A 19,064-nucleotide genomic window follows, 5' to 3' on the forward strand; every position below is an offset into this window, starting at 1 on the left:
TTTTAAACCATGATGCATATTCAAAACTAATATTTTATAAAACATTTATCTCTAGGTAATATTCATAACTATTAACATTAATTGGGAACCACAAAAAGCAAGCATTTTTCATATCCTATTAATTAAATTTACAATGTAATTACTATTTCTTGAAATTTAGTGTACCAGGTCAGTACCTAAAATATTGTGGGTACATAAAAAAAAACTATTCTTTATTTGTAGATGATGTTAGAGTAACAGTAAAAGAAACCCAAAGTTGATTCAAATATTTGCCTAGAGAATCAGCTCTGTAGGCACTCACTGGGAAGGGAAGAATGCATTTTTCTCCTTTGTATTCAGAGCTACTATCAATCCCTATGCCCTTGCCTTGGCCAGAATCAGATTAGAAATAGCAAGTTTGGGGTTGGGTTGGGAAGTCTACACTGTTTGAACATTTACACTGGTTCTGTCATTATCCATTAGTACTACTAACCAGTTGTTCCAGTTCTACTTCCTTTCTAAACCCTTTTCCAATTTGCCTGGCAGAGATATGTTAGAAAGACCAGAGTTGGAGGCAAAGCCAACCACAGCTGCCCAGGGAGGGGAGTGGTTTTGTGCCTAAAGCAGTTGAAGTCTGTTTCAAGAGAGGCCTGAACAATGAGGAAGACAGTTGGTTATAACCAATTTTCTGGAGCTGTGGAAGGGAAATGTGACCTGGAGAAAATCTTGACCCAAGAATCGAAGTCCAATCGGCTCAGATGACTTCAAAATCAATACATCACCCGCATCAGACCAAACACGCCTTGTCACAAGTTTCTGTTTTTGAATAGTGGCCATTTTTGTAAAAGTTTCTGACCACTTAGCCATTTGAAACTTTAGCCTATTTTTGGCAGACATGAGAAATTAGTCCCAGCATCTTGAGTAATTATGTTCATGATTAAATAAATTCTTCCTACAGTTTCACTTGAGTAGAACTGCTTTCACATCCACTCCTACACCAATTTTATCATTTAAGAGTAACAATGTTAGAACTTTGAGCTGTTACCAATAGAACATCCTTAATGTGAGTTGCCTTAGCAGTTTGGGGATTGTAACTTTGAATTTTAGAGATCCATACCTTGAATCGAAAACGATTGGGGGTCTGATTTTGGGTTGTAAATAAGACCAGGTTGCTGTCATTTCCAAACAGGGACGGTGCTGACAACCGGCTTAAATGAGCTTCCACACCTTCAAGGCAAGAAAAAGAAGAGCTATTTTATTGCAATGCAAGCTAAAATGCAAGCATTACATTTTGAAGAGAATCTAATGTACTGCTTACCAGCCTTCGTGGATGCCTCTTCATTTATTCTGTAGCCATGGTTGTCTGCAAAGAAGCACCAGGGAATGTGCCTCTCATCCAAAGGCCTCCAGCAACAACCTCGCTGGGCACACACTTCCTATCAAGAAAAATTGAATTACTCTGGTTGCTAGTTACTGCACAGTCTGATTTTAACATTCAACTCTTTGTTAAGGAAATCCTGATCGTTTCTTTCTGAGTATGCAGTGAAATGTTTTGTTTTAAAAGCTCCATCAATCCACTGAACCCTGCAATTCAAGCCTGCAGCAGTAGCTCCACTTCCCATACACAAGTTGTCTGAATGGACGGCTTTCTTCCGATTATCAGTATCCAAAAGATACAAGCGCTTAGTACAGTGCTCTGCACATAGTAAGCGCTCAATAAATACTATTGAATGAATGAATATTTAGTCCTGAGTACTGAAAGTTGGGGAACACACAACATAAGTAAGATATGATCAGTAAGCAATTAATGCCACTGATTCGTGGCTTACTGGTTAGATCCCAGGCCTGGGAATCAGAAGTACTTAGGTTCTAATCCTGATTCTGCCATAGGTCTGCTGTGTGACCTTGGGCAAAAGCAGCATGGCTTAGTAGAAAGAGCACGGGCTTGAGAGTCAGAGATCATGGGTTCTAATTCTGGCTCTGTCACTGATCACCTGTGTGACTTTGGGCAAGTCGCTTAACTTCTCTGAGCCTCAGTTACCTTATCTGTAAAATGAGGATTAAGACTGTGAGCCTAACTTGGAAGAATCTGATGACTTTATATCTACCCCAGTGCTTAGAACAGTGCTTGGAACATAGTAAGCACTAAAAGATAGCATCATTATTACTTAACTTCTCTGTGTATCAGTTAACTCATCTGTAAAATGAGTATAAGATTGTGAGCTCTATGTGAGACATGGACTGTGTCTAACCTGATTAACTTGTATTTACCCCAGCACTTAGAACAGTGCTTGGCTTAACACTGTTACTTATCCATTTTGCAAGTGCCATAATAATAATAATTATTATTATTATTATAATTAGTTAGTAATAACTGATAGTAGAAGTTGTAATGATAGTATTAGGAGCAGATAGGAGTAATTACTGAGCACCCAGCTAGGACAAAGCACTGTACTAAGCTTATGGAAAGTGCAAAATAGAAAATTTACATGTTTACAGTCCACAAGAAGCTTATGCTTAAACTGGAGAGACACTTTCAATATATGGAGGAAATAAATAATAATGGGAAGGTAGATAAACAGATTCATCCATAAATGTTGACATCAAGATGGAATGATGTGATGACAGACAAAAGTATTGATATCCATTGATAAATAACTCCTGGTGGAGGTAGCTTTTGAGGACAATTTAGAATTAGGAATGGACATGGTTTCAGGAGACAGGATTAATGGGGAGCCAGTCAGAGAATGGGAATGATCATTGACTCTAGGGCAGGAAAGAAGAGAAGAAAGAATATCTAGGAGTATGATCAAATGCTAAAGAATCTGCATTTTGACTCAGTGCAGTCAATAAATCTTGTTGCCATTTCATGGAGGTCGAGAACAGATAATATAATTTGGTTCCCCTTGAAAAATATGTGAAAATAGTTTCTAATATTCCATTTGGAAGTGTTTCCTTTATTAAACTCTAGCGTTCTTGACTAATCAGCATATTGAGCTGAATATAATATATTCAGGGTATGTAATTCAGAAACAGAATATAAAAAAAAGAGTTGTTTTTTCATAGATCTGAAAAATAGCATTAAGGAGAAGAATTATCCGGGGTTAGGGAACAAATACCTGTATCCAATTTAGGATAGGTTATTTTACTAATTAATTGCTTTCCTGCAATCAGCTTCAGTGATGAAAGGTAACTTCAATTGGAAATTACACAATGATTACCTACCAGAAAAATGACTTTAATTGAACAAATATTTCAAACTCATGACAAATTTCTTCTAGTGATAATGGCTCAATCACAAATATACACTTGGAGCCTGATTTGCTCATATCTCCGAAATGTAAGCTCCACAAAAAAATCACACTTCAGAGTGAATGAGAACCTAACTGTACCCTACATCTAAACCCTATAAAGTTCAAAATAAATAAATAAATTATTTGAATCCTCTTCTACAAAGGGAAATTTCTAGAGTAAAATGATTTGGGTGATACTGAATCACTAATACACAGTGGCTCATACGTTTTGATGAGACTGACAAGTAGAATTTATTGCTCTAATGCAAACATACAGGCTGAGCTTCAAGATCATTAGACATTCCATTTTGTCATATATAGAGACAATCTTTCAGGAGATAGGTTATTTAGTTTTAGTTGCAGATAAAACATAGACAAAAAGGAAAAAAAACAAGTCAAACCCATTCATATTTCTTTCAAGTACCTAAGGAAAGTATTCTTGTGAACACAAAATTATCAAGAGCCAAGTCAAATATTACCTTTTCAGATCCTGATTCATGAAATATTTGAGTCTATTTTTCGTGAACATTCATCACATTAAAGAACATATATACCAAAGGATAAATGAAATATCACCTCATAAATGTGACCTATATATCTGATTTTCTAACCTTTGTTGCTAGTTGATCTGGTATGCAGTTTATTCTTCCATTTATATGGGCATTTGGATCACTTGGGCATTTTCCTGGAGTAGGTCGTGGGTAACCTGATACATATTCTAGAATAAAGACAAAAAGCAAAGTAAAATATTGCATTCACACTTTCAGTATATAAGAAACATTTTAAAGAAACTAATATTGCAATTTTAAGCAAATGCATATGACATTTTAATTGTTTTGTATAGAAATTCATACATTCAGTAGACTAGAATCTATTTGTTGCCTGTGTAGATTTCAATAGGAGATGCATAAATGAGAAGGAGCTTGAAAATTATGGAAGACTCCCTTGGCAGTTTCCAATACATTTCTTATCAAGTATAATGGAAAAAGTTATAAAGGTCTTCTAATAATTTTCCCTCTTCAGATTCAATTCTCTAACCCTCACTCCAACAAGAGGAGAAATTAGGAGGAAAGAAAGAAGGAGCTCCAGACCAGAAAAGGCAGGAAGTATTACAGGGAGTAAATTCAAACAAATTTACACTGAGCTTATTCAGCATACATATCAATCATATTTATTGAGCACTTATATGCAAGAACACTGTACTAAGCACTTGGGAGAACACAAAATAATAGAGGTGGTAGACCTGTTCCTTGCCCACAATGAGCAAACACTTTACTGGGGGAGACAGACATTAATATAAATAATTTACAGATATGTGCTGTGGGGCTGAGGGATAGGTGAATAAAGGTACATATCTAAGTGCACAGATGACACAGAAGGGAGTGGAAGAAGAGGAAATGAGGGTTTAAATGGGGAAGGCCTATTGGAAGAGATATGCTTTTAAAAAGGTTTAGAATCTTCCTGTCAGAAGTATCATCTTTAAATATCAAATGTTAATATAAATACTCAAACTCATAGAGTTTTCCAATAGAGATGTCAAAGGTGGTATGGCTAGGGTTAGAGTAAGCCTCTCCCAATATTCTAGAGTGGGAAGTTATGTGAAGAAGGCTCTGCCCCCTTTTACTGGGAAATTCACATTTTCATGCTGTCAGTGAACTTCATATCAAAGTTATGTTACCAGTAAAAAATGTGGCAAGCTACAAAATTATGCAAATGAAAAAAATACAGTGAGGATTTTGGTTTCATATTTTCCAACATCTTCATGGATGCCATATGTACAAATTGGGGAAACTGGCACAATGAATTGTAAATCAGTGACCAAGTTGCTAACATAGTAAGAAGAACAATTAACTGCAGACTTCTGCAGGATACAGCCAGTTCTACTAAAACCAGGAGGTTGTGTTCTTGCAAAGGTTTGCATTATGGAACACTCTCAATATGTTACTGTGGAACTCACAGCGTATTTGTGTCCACCTACAAACTATTTCTTCCAAAATCATGGTTTCCTGAACCCAAACAGGTTCACATGACTGAATGAGAGTTACTTTTTTATTCTAACAACATTCCAGCCAAATATGTTGTGCTAACACCTTCCTCCAGCATAACTGGTTGTACTTGCATAGTTGAAATTATATACATATATAGCTACCCAATCACCCTGGCAACATCCTTAGCAATAAAATCCTAGTTTGATTTTTGGGTCTGTCAGAATCACAGGGTCTATTCACTATCAATGATAATATGAAGTACAACACTATTGATGAATAAACATTTATTCAATCCATTACAATTTAGATGGTTCATAGCTCATCATTCATCATTCAGTAGTTCATACCTTTGACTGCAGGTGTTTTTGTTGCTAAAACAATAACCAAGGCTACAGCTATTATTGTCACTATGGAAAAAAGAACTATCAGAGAAATTTCTAGTCCGCTGAACTTCTTCGCCATCTAAAGGGAAAGAAACAATATTTTTTTTTTAGGAATAAGGACTTAACTTAACTGATTCTAAAAATACTAAAAATTAAAGTTAGTTTTTGTTATCAAATAGTACAGTGAGAGTAAGACAAAGACCAAAGATAAAATAATAGCAAATTTGTTTTTAAAGGGTTAAATGAGTGAATAAGAAGATCGTGTAATAGATAAATAGGCATAAGCTTTAAGTGGCTCCTGGCTCGATAGAATATGGGGTCCTGGGATTTAGTCAGACATTGACTCTTGTACTATTACTTTCAAAAGGACTGAAAATGGGAAGGACTGAGACAGGGAAGTTTGAAAGTGTGGAAAGTCCCAGGCAAGGGAGGAAATGAGTAAGGGATCAGAGGCAGGAGAGTCAAAAATGAGATATGGTAAATTTTCTTTGGGTAATTTCAAAGCCAACTATCTACCCTTGGTTTCTATGACACAGCCTTTCCTGGTTTATCTTTCTTCATTCCTGACTATTCCTTCTTTCTCTCTTTCACAGGCTTTTCCCCATCTGTGGGTGTCACTCAAGGCTCAGTTCTAAGTCCTCTTCTATTTTCAATCTCAATCTACTCTCTTGGGGAGTTTAACCATTCTCAAAGCTTCAACTATCACATCTATGTAAATAACTTCCCAATTCTATCACAATAGCACTGACCTCTTCTCCCTCTTGTCCATCTCACAATTTTCCCCTGACTCCAGGATAGTTCTACAGGAAAGTACCTCCAGCACTTCAGGTTCAACAGGTCCAAAAGATAACCAACTCCATAGCTTGCTTCCCCAATCCTCTTCTCCCTAATTTTTCCTATCATCACCATTCTCCCATTCCTCAAGCCGGCAATCTTGTCATTACCCTTGAGTCCTCTTTCTCTTTCAACTCACCTAGTTCCTCAGTCACCAAATATTGTCGGTTCTTTCTTCGCCTCACCAGAAACCACATGTTCCTCTCCATCTAAATTTCTACTGTCTGGGTCCAATCATTTATCATATGCTGCTGACTACTTCCTTCAGTTTTTCCCCTTTCGATTTCATAGTTACTCTGCTGTCAGTATCATTTTTCTTCAGGCTCTTCTGTCACAGGTTTCCTCAATTCTCAAAATCCTCCAATGGTTACCCATTCTTTTTATATACATAAATCATAGCCTCCTCACTGACTTTAAAGGCACTTGGTTAACTCTTTCCCTATTACCTACTTATCCCCGTGTATTTCTCATTACACACAATAATCATAATAACGTTATTTGTTAAGTGCTTACTACGTGCCAGGCAGTGTACTAAGCGCTGGGGTGGACACAAGAAAATCAGGTTGGATACAGCTCCATCTCACATAGGGGTCACAGTCTCAATCTCCATTTTACAGATGAGGTCACTGAGGCACAGAGAAGCTAAGTGACTTGCCCAGGGTCACAAAGCAGACAAGTGTCTGAGGTGGGATTAGAACCCATGACCTCCTGACTTCTAGGCTCATGCTCTATCCGCTAAACGGTGCATACATTTTACTCCTCTGCAGCCCCATTGTAATTTCTCATCATCTACCTATTGCTAACACCTATCAACCTACTGCTCACACCCTCCCTTCTGGCATCCAATCAGTGGTATATATTAAATGCTTATTGTGGTAAGAGTCCTGGACTAAAGAGTGTGGGTTAGTACAATACAATGGAGGTACTAGACTCAAGCCCAGCCCTCACAACTTGCACATCACATTTATTCCAGAAAGCTTTCCCTGATTATTCTCTCAACTCCCTGCCCTATCTATCTCCACTATGCCACCCCAGAACTTCACTATCAACTAAGCACTTGGGTATTCACTTATGTAGGAGCAATGAGACTTAGTGGAAAGAGCATGGCTTAGAATCAGAGGGCCTGGGTTTTCATCCTGGCTCCTCCACTTTCCTGTTGTCTGACCTTGGTCAAATCACAAATTCTCTGTGTTTCAGTTTCCTCATCTGTAAAATGAGAATTCAATTCCTGTTCTACCTACTACTACTTAGATAGTGAGCCCTACCTGGGATAAGGACAGTGAGTGACCCAATCAACACATCTAAACCAGTGCTGAGAAAGTGCTGGATACATAGTAAATGTTTAACAAATAAAATAATCATTACTATCTTTCAACTGTGTTGCTTTCCCATACTTGTAATTCATTTTAATCTGCCTTCCCTTCAAATGGGGATATAATGCCATATCTCTTCTTCCTCCCTCTTGAGCCGTGAGCCCCAATTGTCTTGTGTCTACTGCAGTATTTAGCACATTGCTCAGCACATAGTAAATACTTACCAAATACCACAATAAAAATAATAATTGTTCAGATAGACTTGGGAATCTTTGACGTTTGGGGTAAGTGGATGTAAAAGGTTATATTTGACAGGGGATCCTGAAGAAAGGAGAGGTTGGTGGCAAGGAGACCAGTGAGAAGACTAATGTAGCTACTGCAGAATCTGGGTGACTGCATAACATCAATAATCGTAAGGTTTTTTTCCCAGGTGTCAAGCAGGCCTCCATAGATTTCATGCACTGCACCCCCCAGTGCTACAGAACGTTCTCAAAATGGATATCCCACAAAGTGATTCAATGTTATTTCTGGGTGTATCTGTGGGGTGTGCTCGATGCAGCCAATTTTACAATCACCACAGCAAAGTTATCTTTGCCCCTGGTGCCTCCCAAATAGCCCAGGTAAAACAAATTTGTTGTTGGGAGAAAAATGGATCAATGGTGAGCCCTTGCCAGATTCTCCACCTGAATCAGGCAGACGATAAAGGAGGTTTAAATGAGTGAAACAATGAATGGAGGCAAACCAAGAGGGAAGAATTTGGTAGACTAAAGAGGAGTTACTCTGAGAAAGGACAGTGAGGGAGAATGAACCGGGAACAATTTAACTTCTCTCACCATCTTCAACATTTGCCAGATGTGTAGATTTGTACATTCCAAGCGCTTTGTACATTCTAAGCACTTAGTACAGTGCTCTGCACATAGTAAGCACTCAATAAATACTATTTAATGAATGAATGTGTGATGCTGGTCAGTTTTCCTTTTAAATTTCTGTTAAAATGTAAATAGCTAACCTCTTCAATCCTACCATCATTTACACATTCTTCCAATAGGCACATCCAAAACGTTACGGTTCTCCAACTATAACTTTTTGACATTCTATCAATAAAGACTCTGGAAATAATTAATGTTTTAACTAATTAACTGAAATGAAAGAATTAAATTTAATCTGGCATTAGGGAGGCAGCATGGCCTAGCAAAAATAGCACAACACTAGGAGTCGGGAAACCCAGATTCTTCATCAGATGTGAACTGTGTGACCTAGGCAAGTTAATTAGCATTACTGTGCCTTGGTTTCTTCTTTTGTAAATTGAGAAAAAGACAACTGCTCTATCACTGGCTCAGGCTATGAGCCTTTATGAGACAGATTTTGGATCTGATCTGATTACTCATATCTACACCAGTAAAAAGTATAGTGCCCACAGAAATTGTTTAATAAACACTATCATACTTTTACTGAAGTTATTCATTTAAAGAGAATGCCTCTCATTTACTTAACTCTCCCATCACTGTTGGCAATATTACCCAGTACCAGCACTTAGTACAGTACCAGGCACATAGTAAATGCTTAAATACTATCACTATTATTATTATTATTACCCAATCTCTCCATCTCTTAAGATGGTTCATAATCCTCAAATCTTCTTTTCAACACACATATTCTAGCACCAGATGATGTCTATTCTTCATATCCAACATCTCCAGAAACTGCCCCTTCCTGTTCATCTAAATTGCCATCATATTGGCCAAAACAATATCTCAATTGCAATATCCCAATTTATTTATTGCATCTGCCTGTTCACTTATCTCCCTGTCTTTACCTCCCCACTGCAGTCCATATTTGCTCTGTTGCCTGAATCATTTTTCTAAAAGCATTCTGTGCATGTCTTCCCTGTTCTCTGAAACCTCCAGCGGTAGCCCATTTCTCTCTGCATCAATCAGAAACTCCTTATACCCTTGTTTTCTGGGTTTCCAGGGGTTATGACAACCACAAAAAGCTGTCATCCAATGTGCTTCAAAATCAAAACTTTATTACTTATACTTATTACTTTATATTTATCTTCATTCCTCTCCCACAGTGCTGCAGTTTGAACACCAACTGTGTTAGTGTCCTACTCATAAATGCTTTTTTTTTTTCAAGTTTCTAAGAGTTGACCTCCTGCTAATGCCCTTCCTTTAACCTGGAACTCCCTCCCATATCACATCATACAGTCCACTGCTCTCCCCATCTTCAAGGCCATTCATATCGTATCTACACCCAGAGGCCTTCCTTTCTTAATCTCTAATTTCCCCACCTGATTACCCCACCCCAAACCCATGGCAGCACTAAACACATGGTTACTCCCGGCTCTGCTACCTGTCAGCTGTGTGACTGTGGGCGTCACTTAACTTTTCTGTGCCTCAGTTACCTCATCTGTAAAATGGGGATTAACTGTGAGCCTCACGTGGGACAACCTGATTACCCTGTATCTACCCCAGCACTTAAAACAGTGCTCTGCACATAGTAAGCGCTTAACAAATACCAACTTTATTATTATTACTCTGTTGCTCTTATATACATATTTTTATATTTTACTGGGAAGCAGTGTGACCTAATGGATAGAGCATAGGCCTGGGGGTCTGAGGTTCCTGGGTTCTAATCCTGGCTCTGCCACTTGTCTGCTGGCAAGTGATCTTGGGCAAGTCACTTCACTTTTCTGTTTTTCAGTTCCCTCATCAGTTAAATGGGGATTAAGTCTGTGTCTCCTTTGTGGGACAGGGACTCAATTTGCTTGTGTCCACCCTAGGACTTAGTACAGTGCCTGATAGATAGCAAGTGATTAACAAATACTACAATTATTATACTGCTTGTGTCTACTAACTCTACTGTACTTTCCCAAACATTTAGTATAGTGCTCAGCTTTAGTATAGTTGTCAGCTTTGTGACTTTGGGCAGGTCACTTCACTTCTCTGTCCCTCAGGAACCTCATCTGTGGAATGGGGATGAAGACTGTGGGCCCCAAGTGGGACAACCTGGTCATCTTGTGCCCTCCCCAGTGCTTGAAACAGTGCTTTGCACATAGTAAGCGCTTAACAAATACCATCCTTATTATTATTTGCCTCTCTTACCGTTTTCAAATCCCTCCTGAAAGCTCACCTCCTCCAGGAGGCCTTCCCATATTGATCCCCCTCTCCTTCTGCTCCTCCTCCCCATTGCCCCGCCCTCTGCCCTTCCCCCTTCCCACAGCACTGTGCTCATTTTAATATATTATTGATTACCCTATTTATTTTGTTAATGTTATATATATCTATGATTCTATTTATCTTTATGATATCTATGCCAGCCTAGTTTTCTTTTGTTCTGTTTTGTTTTGTTGACTTTCTCCCCTGTTTAGACTGTGAGCCCGACGTTGGGCAGGGATTGTCTCTATTTTTTGCCGAATTGTACAATCCAGGTGCTTAGTATAGTGCTCTGTACACAGTAAGTGCTCAATAAATATGATTGCATGAATGAATCCTCAATAAATGCTCTTGAAAGGTAGGTTCAAAATTTAAGCATTTATTTTGAATCAGTAAACCAATGTCATTTATTGAGCATTTATTGCATGGAGAGCACTGTACTAAGCACTTGTGAGAATACAGTGCAACAGAGTTGGTAACAGGTTCCCTGTAAAAAGGAGCTTACAGTCTAGACGGGGGTACAGACATTAATATAAATACATCAATTATGTTTTTTTGCATGTTATCTATATGTAGGTGTTGTGGGGCCGAGGGTAGGATGAATACCAAGTGCTTTAAATGTTATATTAATTCAAGCACTTTTCCTATACCAACTTGATTGTTGAAGCAGCCTCCTTGCTGACCTTCCTGCCTCCTTTCTCTCCTCACTCCAGTCTATACTACATTCTGCTGCCCGAATCATTTTCCTTCAAAAACATACAGACCATGTTTTCCCACTCCTCAAGAAACTCCAGTGATTATCCATTCACCTCCACATCAAAAATCCTTACCTTTTCCTTTAAAGCACTTAATCACCTTGCCCCCTCCTACCTCACCTGGCTACTCTCCTTCTACACCCCACCCTGCACACTTCATTCCTCTAACGCTAACCTTCTTACTGAGACTCTATCTCACTGCCACATCCTACATCTGGCCTGGAACTCCCTCCCTCCTCATATCAGACAAGTAATTCCTCTCATCCACTTCAAAGCCTTATTGAAGGCACATCCCTTCCAAGAACCCTTCCTTGACTAAGCCCTCCTCTCCTCTTCTCCCATTCCCTTCTGCACCCTTCTTACTTGCTCCTTCATTTATCCTCACTCCCAACCCTACAGCACATGTGTATAGATCTGTAATTTATTTATGTATATATTTATTTATATTAATTTTTGTCCCCCCCTTTAGACAGTAAGCTCGTTGTGGACAGGAATGTGTCTGTTGTTATATTGTAGTCTCCCAAGCCCTTAATACAGTGCTTTGCACACAGTAAGCACTTAATGTGATTGAATGAATGAATGAATTATACTTAGTAAATTTAGCTAATTTCAAACATATTTACATGAAAGATCAATATTTTAATCATTTATGACTATAAATTAAAATTTGGACTCTGACATTTCAATAAGCCATTTGTGGGCTTAAAGCTTATTTTATGGGCTATACAAAATAAAACAGTTCCAAAGCCAATGAACATCCTGAAGTCATATTCAGGCAGCTTCCCTTTACTTTCATAATTGATGTCCTTAAACGAGCTGATGAAATAATCTGTATTATGTGCTGCTGTTTACCTAAGATGGGTAAAACAGGTACTCGATAGCAAAGGGGCTTTGAAAGCAACGATATAATGTAATATAACTCCTGTATATTAAAAGTATCATTTGACATTTTTGAAATAGCTTTCTAGAACCAATAGTTTGGAATTATACTTGTTAATCACCTTTAGTCTTTGATAGCAACATTTTTTTTGTTTTCAGTGAAACAGGATGGAAAGGGTGATGGGGTTTTAAAAGGGAGTAAGTAGGTCAAAGTTTGTGAGAAGCAACATGTTTGGAAGTCCTACTCTTCAGTGTTTTACACTCATGACTGAATCGATCATGTTTACTGAGCTCTTACTGTGTCCTGAGCATGGTATTAAGTGCTTGAGAGGGTACAATATAAAAGACTTGGTAGATATGTTCCCTGCCCATGAATCTACTTGCATGATCACTTCTAAAGTTTTTTATTTGAAGCACTTTGTATGGAAGGTGTTTGTGGCTGTCATAAAGCCTGGGAACCCAAAAAACAAGGATGTGCCTAAATGTTTAGATTATTCAAGTGATATTTATTAATGGCGCCTCCCATCAGAAGTATCAGATTAGCCTCAATCCTAAAACTTCAAGGCCACAAATCTGGACAGAGAAATTGACTGACAGAGTGCATGGTGCAGTCTTTCTGCTAAATTGTTCTCCGACCTGGCCAGTGTGCAACAAGTGAGAAGTAGATCAAGGGGCAGCATGTTACATAGCGGACACAAATAGTTTTCACAATCAGTGGTATATTTATATATATATATATTTATATTGTACCCTCTCAAGCACTGTACTTGATGCTAGGGAAGGACAAAATAATGAAGATCACAATGATGTTCATGATGGGTTCACACTTAAATGGAGAACATAGACATAGCAATAATTATAACTATATTATTCTAAATAAATAACTCAATATATAATTGACTAAGCATATTTACTAAAGTCTTAAAGGTGGCTATAAATAGGTTCATAAATGATACTTGATTGGTGGGTCCTATGAATGGTGGTTCTGGGAAATTGATTAGACAAGCCTTATTAGAAGAGGTGGGATTTTAGGAAACTTTTCAGTCAGAATCCTTTACCACTGAGGTCATAGCTCCAGCTGACTAGACTAGACATGACTAGACATGACTAGAACCTCTGTTTCTTGATTCCCAGAACACTGCTCTTTCTCCTGGGCACATCCTTGGTGCTTAGTAATGATACTAATTCACTAAAGAACTGTTTAGATTTAGGAAACTGTTCAATCTTGTGTGAAGGACATGGATCCATTAATGTTTAACTTTATACAAACAATAAATCTCATTTAACTAATCTTTAACCTTCAGGTCAATACAGCAATGATAATAAATCACATTTTTCCATTATGTTAATATCACAACTTGACAGTCAATAGAAAAAAAAATACCTAGAGAAAAAAACAAAAGGTTGTTCTGTTAGTAAAAATCCTAAAACATAGAAGCAGTCCTAATGAACTAGTGCCTAAAACAGACATAGCAAAGTAGTTTCTATGAATCAGTCACAAATTTAGTTAGACATTTTTGTAGTCCACACTTACAAGAAGTTCCAGTCATCAAAATGGTTAACTAAATATATCACTAGAATAGTAAGAAATTAAATTGCAGTATCAAACTTCTTAATACTTTGGAAAATATAATAATTGGAGTTATGGAGCTATGAACAATAACCCAAACTGGGAAAAAGAAAAAAAAAGATGAAATATAGCATGGTATGTCAGAATGATAGATTTAGAGACATGATGTGGGAAGGGAAAAGAAACTGAAAGATCTTCTTAGAGAGATACAGCCAATAAATACTATCAGTTGAAAGAACCATATGATGGAAACATCATACAAAAACTCTGACGAATGGAAAACAGAAAGACAGAAGTATAAAAAATACAGAATGACACCTAGAAACACATATGAAAGAGAATGGATAGATCAGAGTGACAGCAGAAAGAACATTGGTCTGGGAATCAGGAGACCTGGGTTCTAATTCCAGCACTGCTACTTGCCTGCTGAGGAACTTTGGACAAGTCACTTAACATCTCTGTACCTCAATTTCTTCATCTGTAAAATGGGAATTAAATATCTGGTCTCCCTTTCCCTTCGAGTGTGAACCCCACGTGTGATTTGATTCTATTTTATTGACTCCACTGCTTAAGAATTTAATAAATACAGATGCCAATAACCCCTTCATCTCTGCTCACAAACATCCACACACACAGGCATTCACCCAGACTTACTTATATGATGTATCCCTCAGGACAACAGCAGGGAAGACTGGAGGAGATTGTCCAGACGGTGCCTCTGCCAAACGATCCCCTTCCTTTCTCTAGGTTGGAAGGGAGGTGGCTGTTCTCGGACTTCAGGACTTGGAAACTATAAGCACAGCAGTTCCAGAACCTGGAACCTTGGATAGGAGCAAGTGATAATAGCAGAAACTCCTTCAGCCTGAAAGTTTCCTTTCTGGTTTCCCTGCTGTGATTAGGTGTCTTTCTAGCTGTAGGTAACCTCACATCCAGCTAAACATTTGGCCTGCCTGATTTCAACTCTGCCTATATTTCCAATACTATGAACCACATATTAGGTGGCCATAACCAAAACACAAATGATCAGAAATCATGAGAAGAACTGATGCCCTTTTCCCCCGAGATGCCTCTTGCTACCTCAAAAGAAACACTGCTTAACGAGTTGGAAAGCACATTAACTGAATCACAAAATGATTTACAAGAGATACGAGAGAAATCAAAGTGCTTTTAAAACTGAAGTATAATAAGTTGCTTTACCTTGCAAAAAATAGAAGTCATTGAGAAGAAATGTGGCCTAGTAGAAAGAACACAGGCCTGGGAGCACAGGCCTGGGAGCCAGAATGTGCCTGTTCATTGTTACATTGTACTCTCCCGAGCCCTTAATACAGTGCTCTGCACATAGTAAGTGATCAATAAATATGACTGACTGACCTGGATTCTAATCCTGGCTCTTCCAGTCGCTTGCTATGTGACCTTGGGCAAGCTACTAAACTTATCTGTGCCTCTGTGTTCTCAACGTAAAATGGGAATACCTGTTCTTCCTCCTACTTAGACTGTGAGCCCCATATGGGACAGGGACTGCATCTGACCTCTAACCAGTACTGCTTAAAATGGTGTTTAACAAATATCTTAAATATCTTAAAAAGTCATATTTGAAATATAGTCATTTTGGCCTTACTTTCTACAGAATTATAGCTGTAAAACTACTGAAATTCAAAGATAATTTTCCTCTGTTCTCTCAGATAACTAGATGTGAAAACACCTTTGATTTCCAAACAATTTGAGCAGATGTTCATTTCATTCAAAAATGACCAAATCTTGGTGTATATTTTAGTGTCATAAAATCACAGGCAATTTTTACTATTCTTATCCTCTCATATTTAGAATTATAAAGAAGGATCTGTAAATATGCTACCTCAAATTTTAGGCACATATATAACATTGCTATTACAGTAGCAGAGTCATGAACATCAGTGAATTCGACTTACCTCATCACCTATTGCATTCCCAATCTGGTAATGATACTGAGTAACACAAGCAAATGATTACCATGCTATGCAGTCCAGCTATATATTGGCTTCCTACTGCGCTTTTATTGTATTGTTAAACTGAATATGATACAGATTGTAAAATGCCTTATCTTAGGAAATGGTTAACAGGGATATTTCACAATTAATAATTGCTTTCTCTGGTATCATATCTTGTTAGCTATATATCGTCAGAATAATTTAGTGACAAGTAGGATCAAGATTCATGTCAAATTAGAGATCTATAAAGCCAAGTAGTTCTCCTTCCTTATAAATGGCTAAATGAATCAACCACAGAAGACATATTCAGGTTCTTACATAATCCCACTAAAATCACCTAGAAGTCATATTGAACATTCTAGGGGTAAGGCAAAGTTACCAGCAGTGTAGTCATGAAATACAGTCACATCAGTTACAATGAGGCTATGTTCTCTTCAACAATCAATAAGTGGTGTTTATTTAGCTCTTATTGTATGCAAAGCACTGTTAAACTGTTCACTTGACATTCAACATGCTGGAAGGCACCACTTCCAGTACAGCTCCACCATCATGTGACCCAGAGGGTATATGGCAGGGGACAGAGTCAGGTGGGCATGGATGGCAAGGGCCAAGGGGTGGTATGAGTCAAGGTGAACCGTGACACCCACCATCTCAAGGTCCAATGTTATAAGGTCTGAGCTCCCCAAAGTCACTCCTCCCCCTTTTGCTCCCCCAACCCTCTCCCCTACTTTCTCATCCTTCCCTGCAGTATCCTCAGAGGAGAACTTCTCCCTTCTTGCAAATGCCACCCCCTCCACCTGTCCTTCAGACCCCATTCCCGCTCACCTTATAAAAACCATCACCCCTTCCCTCCTCCCCTCCTTAACTTCTATCTTCAATCACTCACTCTCCAGTGGCTTCTTCCCCTCTGCCTTCAAACATGCCCATATCTTCCCCATCCTAAAAAACCCCTCTCTCGACCCCACTTCCCCTTCCAGTTATCACCCTATCTCCCTCCTACCCTTCCTTTCCAAACTCCTAGAACGAGTCATCTACACTCGTTGCCTTGAATTCCTCAACTCCAACTCTCTCCAGGAACCCCACCAATCTGACTTCCAGCCCCTCCACTCTAGCGAGACTCCTCTCTCAAAGGTCACCCATGACCTCCTTCTTGCCAAATCCAATGGCTCCTACTCTATCCTAATCCTCCTCGACCTCTCAGCTGCCTTTGACACTGTCGACCATCCCCTTCTCCTCCACACCTTATCTCACCTTGGCTTCATGGACTCCATCCTCTCCTGGTTCTCCTCTTCTCGCTCTGGCTGGTCATTCTCAGTCTCCGTTGCAGGCTTCTCCTCCCCCTCCCATCCTCTGTTGGGGTTCCTCAAGGGTCAGTTCTTAGCCCTTTTCTGTTCTCCATCTACACTCAGTCCCTTGGTGAACTCATTTGCTCCTGTGGCTTCAACTATCATCTCTACGCCGATGACACCCAAATCTACATCTCGTCCCTTGTTCTCTCCCCCTCCTTTCAGGCTCGTGTCTCCTCCTGCCTCCAGAACGTCTCCACCCGGATTTCTGGCCACCTCTTATACTGAACATGTCCAAAACTGAGCTCCTTATCTTCCCTGCTAAACCTGACCTCTTCCAGACTTCCCTGTCACTGTGGACGGTACAACCTAGAAGAGAACTAATTCTCTTCCCCTCTTCAAAGCCCTACTTAGAGCTCACCTCCTCCAAGAGGCCTTCCAGACTGAGCTTCCCCTTTTCCCTCTGCTGCCCCTCTACCCCCACCTTCACCTCCCCTCAGCTAAGCTCTCTTTTCTCCCCTTTCCCTCTGCTTCTCCCCCTTTCCCTCCCCTCAGCACTGTTTTCGTCCGCTTAATTGTATATATTTTTATTACCCTATTTATTTTGCTAATGAGATGTACATCACCTTGATTCCATTTATTGCTATTGTTTTAATGAGTTAATAATAATAATAATAATAGTTGCTATTTGTTAAGCGCTTACTATGTGCCGAGCACTGTTCTAAGCGCTGGGGTAGACATAGGGGAATCAGGTTGTCCCACGTGGGGCTCACAGTCTTAATCCCCATTTTACAGATGAGGGAACTGAGGCACAGAGAAGTTAAGTGACTTGCCCAGAGTCACACAGCCGACAAGTGGCAGAGCTGGGATTCGAACTCATGAGCCCTGACTCCAAAGCCCGTGCTCTTTCCACTGAGCCACGCTGCTTCTACATCCCCTTGATTCTATTTATTGCTACTGTTTTTGTCTGTCTCCCCTGATTAGACTGTAAGCCCATCAGTGGGCAGGGACTGTCTCTATCTGTTGCCGATTTGTACATTCCAAGCGCTTAGTACAATGCTCTGCACATAGTAAGTGCTCAATAAATACTATTGAATGAATGAATGACCATCCTTGCCATCTCTCAAGCCCGCAACGTTGGTGTCATCCTTGACTCTGCTCCTCTTCCTTTTCCCTGCCCTCCACAGTGAGCTCATTTCTATATATTTTTATTACCTTATTTATTTTTTTAATGAGGTGTACATACCCTTGATTCTATTTATCGTGATTATGTACTCGTTTTTGTCCGTCTCTTTCCACTGATTAGACTGTAAGCCCATTATTGGGCAGGGATTGTCTCTATCTGTTGCCCAATTGTATATTCCAAGTGCTTGGTACAGTGCTCTGCACATAGTAAGTGCTCAATAAATACTATTGAATGAATGAATCTCGTGACTGCCCAAGCCAGCAAAATGGAACTCAGAATCGTAGGCAGGGCTCCGCCACCACGACCAAAACCTCTAGACATCCCAGCCAGGAATACAGAAGGTGTCCATCGCCCCTGGGCCAACCAAATAAGGTATGGATGAGTGGGGAGGGGGAAACAGAGAGTGGACAGGCAAACTGGAAGCCCGAATAGCCTGGAAGAACAGTTGATAAATACCTGTTACCGTCAACGTTCTG

At 39.3% G+C, this 19,064-nt stretch overlaps 1 protein-coding gene across 1 annotated transcript in view; it reads right to left on the reverse strand.

Annotated features, from left to right (window-relative positions):
- Window positions 1-15,187, reverse strand: part of SI (sucrase-isomaltase) — an 85,480-nt gene extending 70,293 nt beyond the window's left edge. Inside the window, exons 1-5 of the mRNA XM_029048754.1 lie at window positions 14,804-15,187; window positions 5,608-5,722; window positions 3,884-3,990; window positions 1,298-1,415; window positions 1,097-1,206 (exon numbers count right to left, since the gene is read on the reverse strand). Coding sequence (XP_028904587.1) covers window positions 1,097-1,206; window positions 1,298-1,415; window positions 3,884-3,990; window positions 5,608-5,722 — 450 coding nt within the window. The 5' untranslated portion in view covers window positions 14,804-15,187. The remainder of the gene's footprint in view (window positions 1-1,096; window positions 1,207-1,297; window positions 1,416-3,883; window positions 3,991-5,607; window positions 5,723-14,803) is intronic.
- Window positions 15,188-19,064: the final 3,877 nt, after the last annotated feature.

The sequence above is a fragment of the Ornithorhynchus anatinus genome, chromosome 1 (genome assembly GCF_004115215.2).
Source record: "Ornithorhynchus anatinus isolate Pmale09 chromosome 1, mOrnAna1.pri.v4, whole genome shotgun sequence".
In the NCBI taxonomy this organism is placed as follows: Eukaryota; Metazoa; Chordata; class Mammalia; order Monotremata; family Ornithorhynchidae; genus Ornithorhynchus; species Ornithorhynchus anatinus.